The sequence below is a fragment of the Platalea leucorodia genome (assembly GCF_965183815.1).
Source record: "Platalea leucorodia genome assembly, chromosome: 9".
NCBI classification, from domain to species: Eukaryota; Metazoa; Chordata; class Aves; order Pelecaniformes; family Threskiornithidae; genus Platalea; species Platalea leucorodia.
In genome coordinates this window covers 29,344,931-29,360,120 of record NC_138831.1, presented here as the reverse complement: position 1 = coordinate 29,360,120, position 15,190 = coordinate 29,344,931, and the positions used below count along the sequence as shown (strand labels likewise).

At 39.2% G+C, this 15,190-nt stretch overlaps 1 protein-coding gene across 1 annotated transcript in view; it reads right to left on the bottom strand.

The window, feature by feature from the left end:
* The window catches only part of NEO1 (neogenin 1), a gene marked incomplete at its 5' end in the record, with an annotated part of 215,101 nt that overhangs the window by 40,117 nt on the left and 159,794 nt on the right, over positions 1-15,190 (bottom strand). Inside the window, 4 exons of the mRNA XM_082321339.1 lie at positions 3,724-3,862; positions 4,910-5,058; positions 5,597-5,751; positions 11,804-12,023. Coding sequence (XP_082177465.1) covers positions 3,724-3,862; positions 4,910-5,058; positions 5,597-5,751; positions 11,804-12,023 — 663 coding nt within the window. The remainder of the gene's footprint in view (positions 1-3,723; positions 3,863-4,909; positions 5,059-5,596; positions 5,752-11,803; positions 12,024-15,190) is intronic.

The window sequence follows — 15,190 nt, the reverse complement described above, 5'->3', positions numbered from 1 at the left end:
CATAACAGGAAAACCTCAGAGTCAAAACATCCCTGTGTTACTGAGGAGGTGAAGGGCATTACAAAGACAATTTCTGCTTTTAAACCTCCGTTCTTTCTTAGTTCTTTACTAGCTGTAGCAACTTGCTGGTCACGACAGTGAAAGTCTATTAGACAAAACGCAATGTAAGAGAGAACCTGAGACCAAGGAAAACTTTGTCGCAGCACTTCAGACTCACAAGTGTTATCTCAAAGGCACAGATAAGGGTGCCCTGGCAGGAAGGTGAGGCTCCAGCAAAGCACAAGGACAGGGAAGTAGCACAACAAGGCTAAAGATTGTTCGAGCCTGAATAATACATTTTCCAAATAACCAGCCACAACAATACCTAAGAAAACACTCCTGAGTGCATAAAGTGAAAGTGGCCCTGCGATAAGTGAAAGGTACACTGGGGTGTGCTTGAATAAATACCCCTCTCCCACTATCCCGCAACAGAAATACAGACAACGAAGATTTGTTTTTCCTTCTCTTGCCAACTGAACTGAGTCTGAAATCACCAGACCTAGGGATTAAGTGCTATGTCCTTCAAAAAGCCAGAACACAGGTTAAGAGGAGGAAATGAAATAAAGCTAAGCTTTTTTTTTTGCTGTTTGTTTGTTTTATGCCTACTTTCAGAACAACCTAAAAATAAGTCACGAGTTTCACAAGGAGTGATTAATAATTAATGCATATATTGCAAACTTGGCAAGAGAAAGATAATCAGTAGGACACACGAAAGGATACATGCATGTAAATATATTCATATACACATATCTCACCATGTGCACTGTTCGTTTTATGTGAAAGTAAGCTTAGACTCAGATCAGATTAAGAACTTAACCAAGCCAACAAATAAAACATATTTCCTATTGGCTGATATTCCATGCTTCGATAGGAAAGGCATAGCCTGGTTTGGTATGCTGTAAGGTAACCATCCAGGCAGGAGGACCATGACATGCTGACAATTCAGAGAGACTGTAAGGACGAGTTGGTAAGGGAAATGCCCTCAATCAGGGTGTGATGCAGAGATTACATTTCTAGTTGTGATACGTGATTGCTTCCTATAGATCAGGAAGACCATGAGAAGAGAAGCAATCCTTATGAATAGCATGTAAATCTTGGTTCAAATTATAATACCTGAAGAGCCATCTCGCAACAAATCACTGTAATATACTTGGATTAGGAGCAAATACCTACATAAAAACACGGACACTTGTTAAATAAAAGCTAAAGGAAGCTTAGAATGAAATCCATGCAGGGAACATGGAGATTGCTTACAGACACCACATTAAGAAAACACAGGAAGGAAATGTGCATCTTTCATCCGGAAAGATTTGAGAGATTGAAGGCGAGAATAGCATGGTTAAGCAGGAGGGTTATAATATTCTAAGAAGCAAGATGACATCCTTCAGAAAGCTGCAGAAAATAAATTACAAAAGGTTAAATGTCAAAACATAAATTGGGCCAGAAAGAACTTCAGGAAAACTTGAAAATGACATTACAACTAATAATAAATTCTTCTTCAAACAATTAAGGAGCTAGAAGCCCTTTAGAGAAATTGTAGAGTTAGCAGATGGTCAGGGTATGACAGAAAAAGATAAGGCCACACGGCTAATGTCTTTGCATTTGTACGGAGTGGAAGGAAGAGGAGAGGCTTCCATGACACCCTGTGCAAAGGACTTACAGGGTCTCTCAAACTCAATCAAACTCCCAAAGGGATTATGGAAGAGTCGGATATAACGAACAGCAGCGTGTTGCCAGGGTTAGATGCTATTCATCCAGGATTTCTCAAGGAACTTGGGAACAAAACAGTTGCATGACTTAATAGTAGGCTGTAACCTCTCACAAGTTACCTTGATACCGGGAAATAGGAAATATGATGCCAGTATTTAAAAGGGGTTCCGTTTGAGAAACTACTAGGAACTTCAAGTAATGTCAGAAACCTGTATTAGGCAAACAAACTGAAGCTATTAAAGCATGAAATTCATATATACATGGAGGAATAATATGTATTTTTCACTTTTTAAAGGGAAATTCTGCATCGCAAACCTGCTGGAGAACTCTTAAGAAACAAAGCAATGAGGGGAAGCCCTTGCCTGAGTAAACAACTGGTTAAAAGAAAGGAAAGAGAATGTAGGAACGTACTCGGTGGGAGATAACCTGTGGAGCTCCACAGTGGCATGTGCCGAGACCCTTGTCGCTCAACACATTCATAAGTGATGAAAGGGGGACAAGCCGCGAGGTAACAAATGTTAATACAGAAAAGATCTGATGGTAAAGAACTGCAGAAAGATCTCAGGACATTTTGTGCCTGGATGTTAGAAGTGACAGATGAAATTCATGGTAAACAAACACATGGGAAAAATGATCCTGCCTCTATATGCAAAATGATATGAATGGTCTAAGCAGACCAATTCCACCAAGATCAGTCTACCCTAAAAATGTCACCTCAGCACTCAGAATGAGCCCAAAAAGTCAGTCAAATGCTAGTAATTACACACTTGCATCTTTGATACAATTTTGGTCCCCTCTACCTCCATTTTAAAAAGCACATATGAGGAAAGAAACCTAGAAAAAAGTTCAGAAAAGGGCAGTGCAGGTTCAAACAGCTTCCACAAAAGAAATGGCTAACCATTTCTGTGACTTTTGAATCTGGAAAAGAGAAGAATAAGGGAGAATACAGGAAAGGTCTACAAAATGAGGAGTGGGACAGAGAGGGCTGGTGGACACTCCTTATTCACTCTTTCAGGCAGTACAACTGTAGGCAACAAATGATGCTAACACACAGCAGGTTCAAAACAGACAACATGGGGTGATTTTTCACAGAAAATTTATTTGTAGAATCTTTGTCCCCTTGATGTTGTGGATGATAAGAGCCAACATGGGTTAAAGAGGATGCTGACAGGGTTTCACGGAAGATAAACTGAATTAGTAAATACACAGAAACCACTGCAGAGTCAAGAAGTCCCAGAGAAACAAACTTTTGGACACAGAAAGAATTTGGGACAATACTCCTCTCTGCTTGTCTATTCTGCTTTTGGTCACTCCTGGAGAGAGGATTCCAGGCTAGGCCCACTTTTGGTCTGACTGTTCTACATATAAACAAACTCCTTTATTAAAAAAAAAAGTTAACATTAACTCTTATCATTCTACAATTGTTCATATATCTATATTTGCTCACAGTATCTCTTTATTTGTGTTACAGAAAATACTGTTACCACTTCCTGCTTTCATTATTATATGCAATTGGTTTAATACTATCTGTGCTGGAGTCCAAACAAAGACATGCAGCATTTTCCCAGATGACCACAATTACAAAAAAATCACTCCAAAAGCAAAAGTCTGCTCATATGTAAAAATATTATAGAAGCTAAAAAATTATTTGGAGTTGTTGCCTTGAATATAATTGTGTTTCTGTCCACTCTTAATACTTTGTAGACTCAATAACCCATGAAATAAACTAGTGATGTTGAAATGAAGGACACCGTTGTTTCGTAATCAGAATCAGGTATAGTAATTTTCCTTCACCTAATTTGGATAGCCTCTGGGGGAACTTTCAGCACGCATGGCCATATGCAACAACTACATTATTAATAAAATAGGGCAACAATGAACAAAAAACATAGAAACCTTTCGGTTAAAAATTCACTTACAGGAAATTACCACATAATTCCGGAAAAAAAAAAAAATTGGAATAAAGCAGCTTACCATCTGACAGCGTTCGTACAACAACATCTTGGGTTGAGACTCCAGGACCATGTTTATTATAAGCTACCACTCGGAAACTATACTCTGTGTATTTCTTTAATCCATTAATGGTGTAGGAGAGTCCTCCTACATCAACGTCCTGTTCATAAACAAACATACGCACAAGTCAAGGTCAGAATCAGGTCTGCAACTATTACAAACGTCTTAGACTTTCAGTACCGTAATCAAGTCAAAAGCAGGAATGACACCTTTCTGTAGCACCTGCAGATCAAACCCACAGTTTATATACAGCCAGGACTTGTAAAGATGCTAAAAGTAAACTTGCAAGAAAAAATTCTACCCATCTGATTTAAATCATAACATGGATACTGGTTCTGTAAATTAAAAAGGGTCTGACAAACTTGCCTATTAGTAAAAATTACTACTATATTTTGAATAGTGGGATGCAGAAGTAGAAAAGGTAATTTTGTCTGAGGAATACAACAGTTCTATTTAAAAACTTCTGTCAAAAATTATTGTAAATGCTAACAAAAACAATCTTCCCTTAGATTTTTTTAAAGCTGGAGTCATATTCATACGTAATCGGATGGGAAATTAAATGGCTGGGATTAATCCTCCCAAAGTTGTGACTATTCTCAGGTGGCAACCTATACTTGCACAGAACATACTGGATTCTTCCAGTAGAATCATAAGAAAATTTAACCAATTAGACACTCACCACTATCAAAATACAATCACTGGATCAAAGAACTCAAGAAGCAAGAACAGTTCAGGTTAAGGATGATGCTAGAATAAGTAATTAGCCTACTATACTAAAATAAAACCTGCTAACCTATAAAAACTATGCAAGCATCCTTTACACTATCTGAACCAGAACTGTTAAATGATGATATAGCTATTATTTGAGTTTTCCTCTTGTGATATGATGAACATCCCCAAACGCTTCTTGATGCTGATGAATGCCTAACTAAGCCATCACATCAAATATTGCTTTAATTCCAAGACATATAGATTTCACGCTGGATTTTTAATTTTAAATATTTCTGTATTTTAGGCTAAAGGATTCAGTCTATCAGAAAAATGGACACTTCACAAGGTGTTTCTAGAAATCTAAGGTGAAAACATAATAAAAGAAAAAAAGGCTGTTGATGGCATTGTACATCACAGGAAGAGCCAGGCTCTGTACCTGTTCAGTGTCCTGTCCCTTCTCCATGTAATAGAGCTTGTAGTTTTGGATTTCTCCATTGCCAGACAACGGCGTTTCCCAGGTGACAGTAACGGAGGTGGGTGAATTGGCGTATGCTCGGATATTGGGTGCTGGACCAGGAAGCTGAACTGAAATGTAAGCATGAAACTTTGCTAGTCACCAAACCTAACCATTAATATTTTCAGTAGCTAATTATTTTAGCGTCAACTTCACTATTAACCGACTCCAGTTAAAAGATGAGTATTTTTTCACATTTCAGCATTTCACATGGATTCATTGTGGGGTGTAAAGGTGGGACCAAATTTCTGAAGGAGATCCTGCTCCCTGGGTCACATTCCTTTTGTCCCGAATGATCCTAACAAATCACACACTTTGCATTTTCTTAAAGTTTTCTTTTGTTCTCTTTCAGTTAATGACAATTTAAAAGTATTTGTTTTCTAACAGAAACTTTAGAGAATTTAACAAGGAATGTCTTATCAGTTCTTCATAAGAGTGAGAATAAATCATATAAGCATACCAACATGGTAACTTGGAAAATCATTTTGAAACTATGGTCTGCAAGTGCAACTTTTAAGAGTATCAACTTATTCTGGGAAAGGTCTTGAATGGGGAAAACAAGAAAAATCCATCCCAAAGTCAAGAAGACTCGAAATATTTACAGCTTACCCTCAGGCTGAGTTGCCACCTTCAGCGGTACTGAGCTCTCTCCGGGTCCATGCTTGTTCTGAGCCACAACTCGAAAGACATAAACTGTTTCTGGCATCAGGTTTTGGATCGTCACTTGTGTCTCTCCGGGACGACTTGTATTTTCAACGCGTTCCCTTTAGGAAACAAAAGGTTTGGGCACAGAAACAGTCATTGATTAGTAAGAAGGTTTTTGAGGGGTAAATAAAGGAATAGTTGCTACTAAGATGCATCCCATTTGAATACATCTAATGTGTTAATGATGTGGTTATTTGTACTGCACTGACTACACAAGAAAACAATAATATGCCAAAATTGCTGGTGACAAACAGCTTCCAATTTTGTAACTTCTCTTTGAAAAAAAAATGCACTGAAGTAAAAGAATAAATTACACTCGACATCACAAAATTCTAAGTAGTTTCTTTGTTATTCTGGTAACAGCATGCGATAATTCATAGTGACAGTTTATCCTACTACTCTGAAGCCAGAAGAAAAAAATATTTAAGCAGCCTACACAGAGTCTGGCGAGATTTGAGGCATGTTTGTTAATATTGTGGGACTGCTTTTTGTGTATTTTTCAAAGAAGCTGTTTTAATGTATTCTTCTACCTCCAAACTTTACTTAGTTCCTCCCTAATATTTAGATTTTTTAAAAACATCCACAGGCTCTGACTCGCATACACCCAGGCAGACAGCTGTGGCATTTATGATATCCACAAGTACTGGAGTCAACAAAAGGCAGCGTCTGCCCATGTCTCTGCTGCTCTCATTCAGTCTGACGTGGAAGCAGAAACCATCCTTCAGCAGCGGTTCACACTCGTATCGTGCACTGGGCATTGGGCACGTGAGAGGGGCTTCTCTCAGATAGGTGTGGAGATGCTTGAGGAGACCGCTCCGGGCTACTGGACCCCCCAGTTTTGTCTGCCAGAGCCCAAAGAAAGAGTGCACTGTGTGGGAAAGAGCATTTATGTTAGGCTCAGCAAAAAGGCTGACATTTTGCAAGCTGAAAGCTGTAATCCAGTTGGGAGAATACACTCTGTGTACTGAGGCATCTGGAAGGATTATTGCCCTGCGTTTAGTGAACTCCATCGCACCTCCCAGTCACGGGGGAACCTGCTGCTTCCCCCCTGGGGAAGCCCGGTCTTGCGCTGAGCATAGTTCAGGAAACTCAATCGGTTCTTATCAAGCTCAGGATTGAGGGGAAGATTAAAAGATTAATCATCAACTAACTGCAGCCTTTATTTCCAACACATTGCTGTTGTCACGTGAACTTTCACAGAGCTACGTTTGGGTAACGACATCTACACACTGTCCTTCCTTGAAAAGACACTACCTACTCCCTGTAAATACAAATAAAAGCAGTATTACAGAGGAAGAAATCAAACACTTCCCCACTGAGAAAATAAAGGGAAAATGTGACTGCTTTGAATACAATTCTCTCTCTTTTGTCTGCTAGACTTTGTTTAGCTCTACAGTAGAGGGCAGACGATTCTCATCCCAATGATTAGCTGCTACTAAATCATTTTTAATGCAGAAGCCGAGGCAAAAATCATTCCACAGTCTCCCCTTTCCTACCTTCCAGCCATTATGCTTTAGTTTATATCACGGAAATATGATGCCAAAATCCCCATTTTTAATTTATTTCTTTTTAAAGCAACTGGTACAGTTGATTTAGCACAACTTGGTTGAAAACATTTTGAAATCCCTGTTGATTTCTGCGCTATTACACTGTATCTATACAGAGGGAAACAGTACCCTTACTGTAACTAAAGATCTATTTCAACACATTTTCTAGAATATTCTCTTTCATGAAAGTTGAGCTAAAATGGCATCGCATAGGCAGCTAAATTTATTTCAGATTTTTTTTTCCAATTTCCATCATTAAATAAGCAGCATCATTATAGCATATTTGAATTAAAAATGTTCACAGAAGATTTTTCTTCTTCTAATGTTTATAAAGTATTTTTTGCGAGAAGGAAGCTGACAGAGAAGCAACACAGACACTAAAGAAATATCATACCCACCACAGAATGAAAGTGGGCGGGGGGGCAGGCGGGGAAAAAGATAAATATTTCCCCTCACTAACTTTTCCAGTTATAGCTAGTGCAAAATGTTTGCTGGAAAACACATTTTCAAATGGACAGTTTCCTTTAAGACGTGTCTTAGATGCAATGATGGTATTTGAAAACCCAGAATAAGTGCCAACTGATTCACAGCTGTGGAATAACATTCATCTCCCATTGACATGCAAAATATCTTGCATTTTCTGCCTCAAGTGTAAATGAACTCACTGATTTTGTCTAGGAAAAAAAAAAAAACAGCAATCTAAGGTTATTATTTAAAATTACAAAAAAAATCAAGTTATTTTAATGGAAAAACAACACTTATCAAAAAAATAAATAGACACATCAAAGTATTGCAATTTTCAGTAATAACCAGGAACTGTGCCTTCCGTCACAACAGTATGTTAAAAATATGTTGAGATTAATCTAATTAAAGTGCTACATGAATCTCTCATTTATGCCCTTTCTTGAGGAGCCTTGAGCACCTTTTACGAGCTCTGATGTGTTTAGGTAGGCATAATAGGTAACAAAACAGATGGTCTATATGAATAACTATATTACCCTACAGAACATTATGACTATTCTAACTCATTCCACTTTAATCCCCAATTAAAGAGCTTTGTAAACCAGAGTTAAGGTTTAAAATAGCTATCAAGTACCTAAGGGAAAAAGCCTCTCGTTCAAAACCAGACACAACTGTTAATCTGGAAATGCAAAGTTTAAAGTTACACTTATAACAAAAAACAACCTTCGGGGTATTATTAAAAAGTGAATATCACCTGTGCCAGCCATGTCAGCTGTAGAGCCTGGCAGTGAGCTCAGAGAGACATTTTGACAGTGTGATTACACACAATTAAACTCCATTTTCTGTGTTTGAAGCACACTACATTGAACCATGGATTTAATATTATTTTAATATCTCACACATATGATTTACCATCTTGTACCAGCAATGTGCTAGCTATTCCTTTTATTTTTGCCCAAAAAGTCTGGAGTTATTCTGCCTCGGTGCTTGTCTAAAGTTTCACAGAATTAAACCTCCCTTTGCCCCCCCAACACATTTGAATTTTCATCCCCTTTTCAGGGGAACTGTCTTCAATTTGGAATGCCTAACGCAAGGGTGAAAGAACCGTGTAGCTATACAATCTATAAGGAAGACAGTAATTTCTATCTGATCTTCAGTTCTTCTAGAGGTGTGACAATAAAGCCATGTGACACCCATTTCATTCGTATGTAATTGCCTCAATAAAAGCCTCTCTCTGACATCATCAAGCCAATGCGAAGACATGCCACCAGCTGGTGACATTCTGCTGACTCCCATCTTCATGGACGATTTCCAGGCTCTGAAATGCTCCTCTTACATAGATAGTTTGTTTCTCTGTTAGAGTAACCTCCAAGTCCTACCGATATTTATTCTCACTCACTCCTCCTCAGCAGACAACACATACTATCAGAACCAGCTTTAATCATTTCAGAAGTGATAAAAACAACCACTACAACTTTGGCAGCATTTGCATTTTTGCTGTAATTCCTTTTTTTCTGCTGCTTACAAATCTTCTGTAACATTGTTCTGCAAGCACACGCTGAATTTAAAAGGTGAAATATATAGTTTCTCTGGGGGCGGGGGCAGAGGGCACCCCTTGGCAGCTGAAGCTGAAGGCACGGGGCACAGGAACAGCCTTTCCCAGGAGTGCCCCGTGATTACAGGGCGGGGGGGAATCATCTTCCACTCATCTTGCAGTCCTCTAAAGTTCAAAGGGCAAAGTTAAGGAACACCTTACCAGTTTCTGTGTGTATCTCCTTTCAGTGAACAGATAAAAATAAAAGGAACATAAATCAGCAGCAGCTGAGGTGGCTGATACCTCAGGAACCGCACACCTTGTATACTGCAGAGAGATTTAAGTGCTCCTACAATTCACAATATGAAGATGACTCTCTACAGCCCTTTAAAGATGGTTTAGAAATGTCAGAATATCCAGCTAAGCCATTCCATGTTATATGTATTTTTTTCATTTTTCACAAGCCCGTTTTAAAAGGTAAATAAATCAAATACCTAGTTTGATCACTGCTCAAATACAAGCGAGGAAGAGACAATGCTTAGGTTACTAAAAGGATCCAGTAATGCATGCAACGAAAATGGTACATGTAGGCAAAAATAGAATAGTATGAGGAGATGGTACATATGCACTTAAAACCACAGCAAAGATACATGATCATGTATAATTCAAGGACTGCAAGCAATCATTTAAGCAGTGTTTTATAACGCTGAGAAAGAAAGAAGGGTTGCACATCCAAGCTTGACTTCAAAATTTTCTGATTTCAGACTGCTTAGTTGTGTGTGACACACTCATCTATTTTTTTGTTTAATAACCAGCCAACGTTTCCACAAGGCCCAACCACCTGGTCAAAAATTACCACGGAACATCAAAATGGTAAACAGAACTTTTTTCCCACCCCCCCTCTTTTTTTTTTTTTTTTAATTTCATTGTTCTCATTCTCTAAATCCAGGTTCAATGGCAGGATTTCACAGTATTTTCATACCAATCTGTGAAATGTGTGATACCAACTGTCTTTATGAGGCATAACAAAAAAAAATAACCACTTCAAAAAATGCAAAGGAGTGGTGAAGTTGAGAAAATAGTGAGCACGTGCTAATAAAAGGCTTTCAGAGCCTGCTTTGAACCCTGATCCAGAAGGGCACTTAAGCAAACAAAGATCTCATTGAAGTCAATGAAACCACCTGCTTACGTATAAGCACCAGCTTAAGTATGTTGCAATCTTTCTGGGGATGACATTAACCGAAGCCGGAGGGTTGCTCTGCAAGAACTGGGAACAGCAGGTTCTGCAGATTGTCCTGTAATTTCCTAATTTATTCACCATGAATTATGAGATGCCTCTTTCCCTTTGTTCTGCACATGCTTTTGGCCCAAGAGGAATGTTTTCTAGATTTCTATAGTCTTGTATGTAGTGGAAGGGGATGCATTTTGTTTCCTCAAAAGCAGTACAGGGAGAGGCATGAAGCCATCTCCAGCAAATTACTTTCTAAAAACACAGCGGGTAGAGCAGTTACAACCAGAAATGTGAAGGAGAAGAGGCAAGAAGAAAGAATAGCTGGCAAGATCCCACCTTTTTTCCTGTCTCACTTAAAATATCTCCAATAAGAATGAATATTACCAAAGTAAGGAAGTACTAGAAAAATAACATTTGTGAGGCAAAGAAAATTTTACTAATTCCCTCAATGAATCATCATGAGCCTGGACGAGATGTCTATCCACAGAATTATGAAAAAGTGGCAATCCACCACGAGTAGTAGTGCGTTTTATATTCTCTTCAAATGACTTTCTTAACTTTGAGTCTCACGCTTTAGTCAGTAAGTAGACAGATCATTTTCTCTTGAGTACTAAATCTGATAATCAAGCTAATTTGCAATTAATTAAGCATTGCTCAAAATGATTGTTAGCTCCAACTTCTTTGAACTTATCACAAAAATTTGAAACTGTAATTCTGAGCAGTAGATCCCATCAGGAAGAAAAAGGGGTAGACTGAACTAAAGCATTGGGATAAAATATCAAAATCTCATGAATGCTTCACATTCATGAAATTTCTATTTACAGGGATTACTACAAAAGAATCAACATTTAATTGACACCTATCACAACATTTAACCGACATCCACCACACGGTTCTCTGCAGAATCAGACTACATTTACAAGGTTTTAAAGCCTGAAGTGATTGCTCTCTCTCAACAGCACATGGATTATCTGGAGGATGTTTCTGTGCCCGTGGTGGATGGCATTTATAGCAGTGTTAGTGTTGCTGAAGAGGTGTTACAGTCTATGCTTGCTCTTTGTTTCTAAGCAGTCTGCTAAAAGCAGGTAGCAACTGTTTGCAGTCAATCAAAAACATGCACAAGCATTGCCCACAAGAATACGTATATGCAGCAACAAAGCAAATAAATCCTCTCATCAGGGTGCAGGAGGGGAGGGAAGGGAACGCAACCCCTCTGACTCTGCAGCCTGTAAGGCTTTGAGCATTAAAGACGTAATCTTTATAGTGCTTCTAAGCAAAGCTAGCACGAAGAAGAGTCATGAAAGAGCATGACCCATTTTACACGTCAAGATCTTTACCTGTTTATACCTTCCTTGGTGTAGAAAATTGAATAGGTGAGGTTGTCTCCTTGAGGGTCCGATACAGGCGTCCGCCATGTCAGTCTGATGAAGCGAGTGGAGACGAGGGTGGCCACGACGTCCCGCGGGGCTGAAGGCAATGGTCCTGTTGTAGCTGGTGCTAGATGGTCATTAGTGGCACTGGTCAGTGAAGTGGGAGGTAATGTTGGGATGGCAACATCTTGTCATGTGCAAACATTGGGGAATATGAAGGGCAAACATCACCACGGTTTAAAAAAAGAAAACAGAAAAAAAAAACACAAAAGAAATAAACAAAACCACGATGGGAAACAAAAGAAAATGAACACACACAAAAAAGGCCATTAAACTGAAGGCTGACATGCAGGCAAAGGTAACTACTGAAAACTAATGGGAAATATTAAAGGACATGTCACTGTCGAGCAAGCAGACCAAATCTCCATTGTAATGGAAGTGGCAAGGGAAAGGGAAGGGTGAAAACTGAGGATAAAATATGACCTCGTAAGAGGACATACCAGCGGCAAACAATACTTTCATTTCTTTGTAAACCAGATGTAACACCAAACATTTACCAATAAAAAAACCCAACTTGTATTATTTATTAAAAAAATACATCCAGACCCAATTTTCTACTTTATTTCATTAACGTGCAGAGTTAATTTATACTGTTCTCAATCATAAAAAAATGACAGACAGAATACGCAAAGTTCAATTAAGAAGTGCAAAGTCATCCGGGTTGTGCAATTAAAGACTGAGGTCAGTTCACACGGTAACTGCTTTCTGAGCTGGTTGGGTTCTACTACTGCCAGTGGTAAGATGTGGTGACAAACTTGATATGGCAGTGGAAATAGAGACTTTTTCCTAACTTTCACTAAGATCATTGTTTTCTTTTCATCAATGCGTTTCCTCCCTCGCATAACATATATCACATCATTTTACAAAGATACTAACAAGCATAAACAACTCTTGCTTCACATTATATGAAGACTTAACAGACCTTTTGGGGTAAGTCATGTACATCTTCCTGTATTACTACTTTAAAGCTAGGACAAATCTCCAGGATTATTGCATTAAAAGGCTGGCAAGTTAACAGCACGAGCTGTAATGTACAAATAGCTGTTCTCCAAATCCTATTAAAGCAATCCATCCAGTAAATCTAACAGTAATATTCTGAGCAGCTGGACCCCAATTACCACAGAGTATTACAGGAAGCACAATTAGTAACAAAAACCTAAAGATCAGGCTACCCTGAATTTTTCTGGATTCTTAACTATTTACCAAGCTTAAGTGACCCAATGACATTTTCCACACAGGAATCTATGCAGCCAAATACCTTTATTTGCTTATTAATTATGGAAACTCACTAAAATGGTTCAGATTTTCCCCAGAAAGAGTTCAGGACTAGGACAGCTTTTGTTGAGAGCTGCAGCATCTCCACCTAACGTAATATGTAGACTTATGTCTCAAAAGATGAGGAGAAAACTGCACACAAAAAAACTGACTAAACCATAAAATGTTATCTGAACAACCAAACCTTTAGGCAGACACACTGAGAATGTCTCAGCTGCATTGAGACGTCTATCATCACCAACAACCTGATTTTAAATTCTAAAAAAATTTTGTCAACTAATGCATCATCTGACACGTAGGTCTTGAATTGGCAAACTCTCCTTTTTTTTCATTTCTATTTCCCGGCAACTACTGACAATGCTGGAAGAACAAACCGTTTACTTTTATCAGACTTGCACAATGTAATAAAAGTATGTGGGCAGAACTATGAAACACTTCACTGTTTCATAGGAAACACTACCATCTGCAATATCACAAAGACAAGGGTCTATTTCTTGGGACCAACGACCACCACAAGTGAGACCCAGCTCCATGGGGACAACGCCTGGCCTTCCTGTGTGCCAGTGTGCCTGCTACTGCTCCATCGCATCTTCCACCCTTCCCGAAGCTCCCATTCACATTTCATCTCCTCTCTCAGATACTGCCCATCCTGTCAACTGGGAAAGCTTCACTCCCCCAACAAGTACTGGTGTAAATACAATCACCAATTTAATTACATTTCAATTACATGTTTCTTCTTCCTTTGATACTAAAATCAAGACTTTTTACTTCAATACCTGCATCTTTACAGGGCTCCGCAAGGCTCCCAGAGCTAGCAACATACATATTTTGGCACTGAAAATACAGATCGCAGAAAGACAAGTACTCAAGAATATCTTCTTAATTACCTTTTCCACACTGTAATAGCCACAGATCACAATTAAGTATTCTCCAGCACACCCCGCCCCGATCAATAGACTACACCATTAATTTCACATTCATTGTAAAATCTAAACTATTTTTATGTTCCCGTAATTAGGTTTCTTACAGAAATGCACCACATTTTAGCTCTTCTTCTGGACTCAGACAGGGCCCCTGTGCCCCCAAGGCTAACCTTGTTATTGCAGACTACTCAGTACAGGATATTTCATTACACAGCTTCACCCCTTGTTCGATGGTACAGTGCAATATACCACGGAGCAACAGCAGGGTCTCGGGGCAGAAAAGGTTCTAGCTAAAGTCACCAGCACTTACAATTACTGCTATAACCTTACTCCAACGTACAACATCACCATTTCTCAGAGCAGTGAGCACTGAAGTGTCTTGTAGACAACTTCTTGACACCAGTGCTGGATAACCCAGCAGGAGAGATGCTCTCCTACATTTGCTATTCATAAATAAGGAAAATTAGTTCAGCAATTTGATAGTCAATGGCATCCTTAGCTGAAATGACCCTCAGATGGTACAATTTAAGATCCTGAGGAAGGCATTGGGCATAATCAAGACACTGAACTACAGAAGAAGAAACTTGAGCATGTGCAATCCCATGGATGGCTGCCCTTATGGGCAATTGAGATCAGGAGAGCTTGCAGATCTTCGGGGACAAACCGCTCACAACCCCAGAATGATCCATTTTCCTACATGCAAGAAAACAAATGGGCACAGCAAGAAGGCAGCTTGGCTGAACAGGGAACACCTGGCCCTGCTTAAGCACAGAAAGTGTAAAGGAAGCAAAAACAGAGACCAAAATGTCTAACCAAACGAAATACAGAAATACCACTCAGGCACGCAGAGACGGAATTACGAAAGCCAAATCCAGATTGGACGGGTGGATGGTGGGGCATGTGGGGAGCTGACTGGCCCAACAGGCTCCCAGCGTCATGGTGAATGGGGTGAAGACTAACCAGCAGCCCAGGTTATGAGTGGCATTTCCCAGGGCTTGATTCTGGGACAGAGAGGGTTTCATATCTTCATCAGTGACCTGGATGACAGGACAGAGATCATCCATAGTAGGTTTGCAGGTTATACCAGATTGGGAGG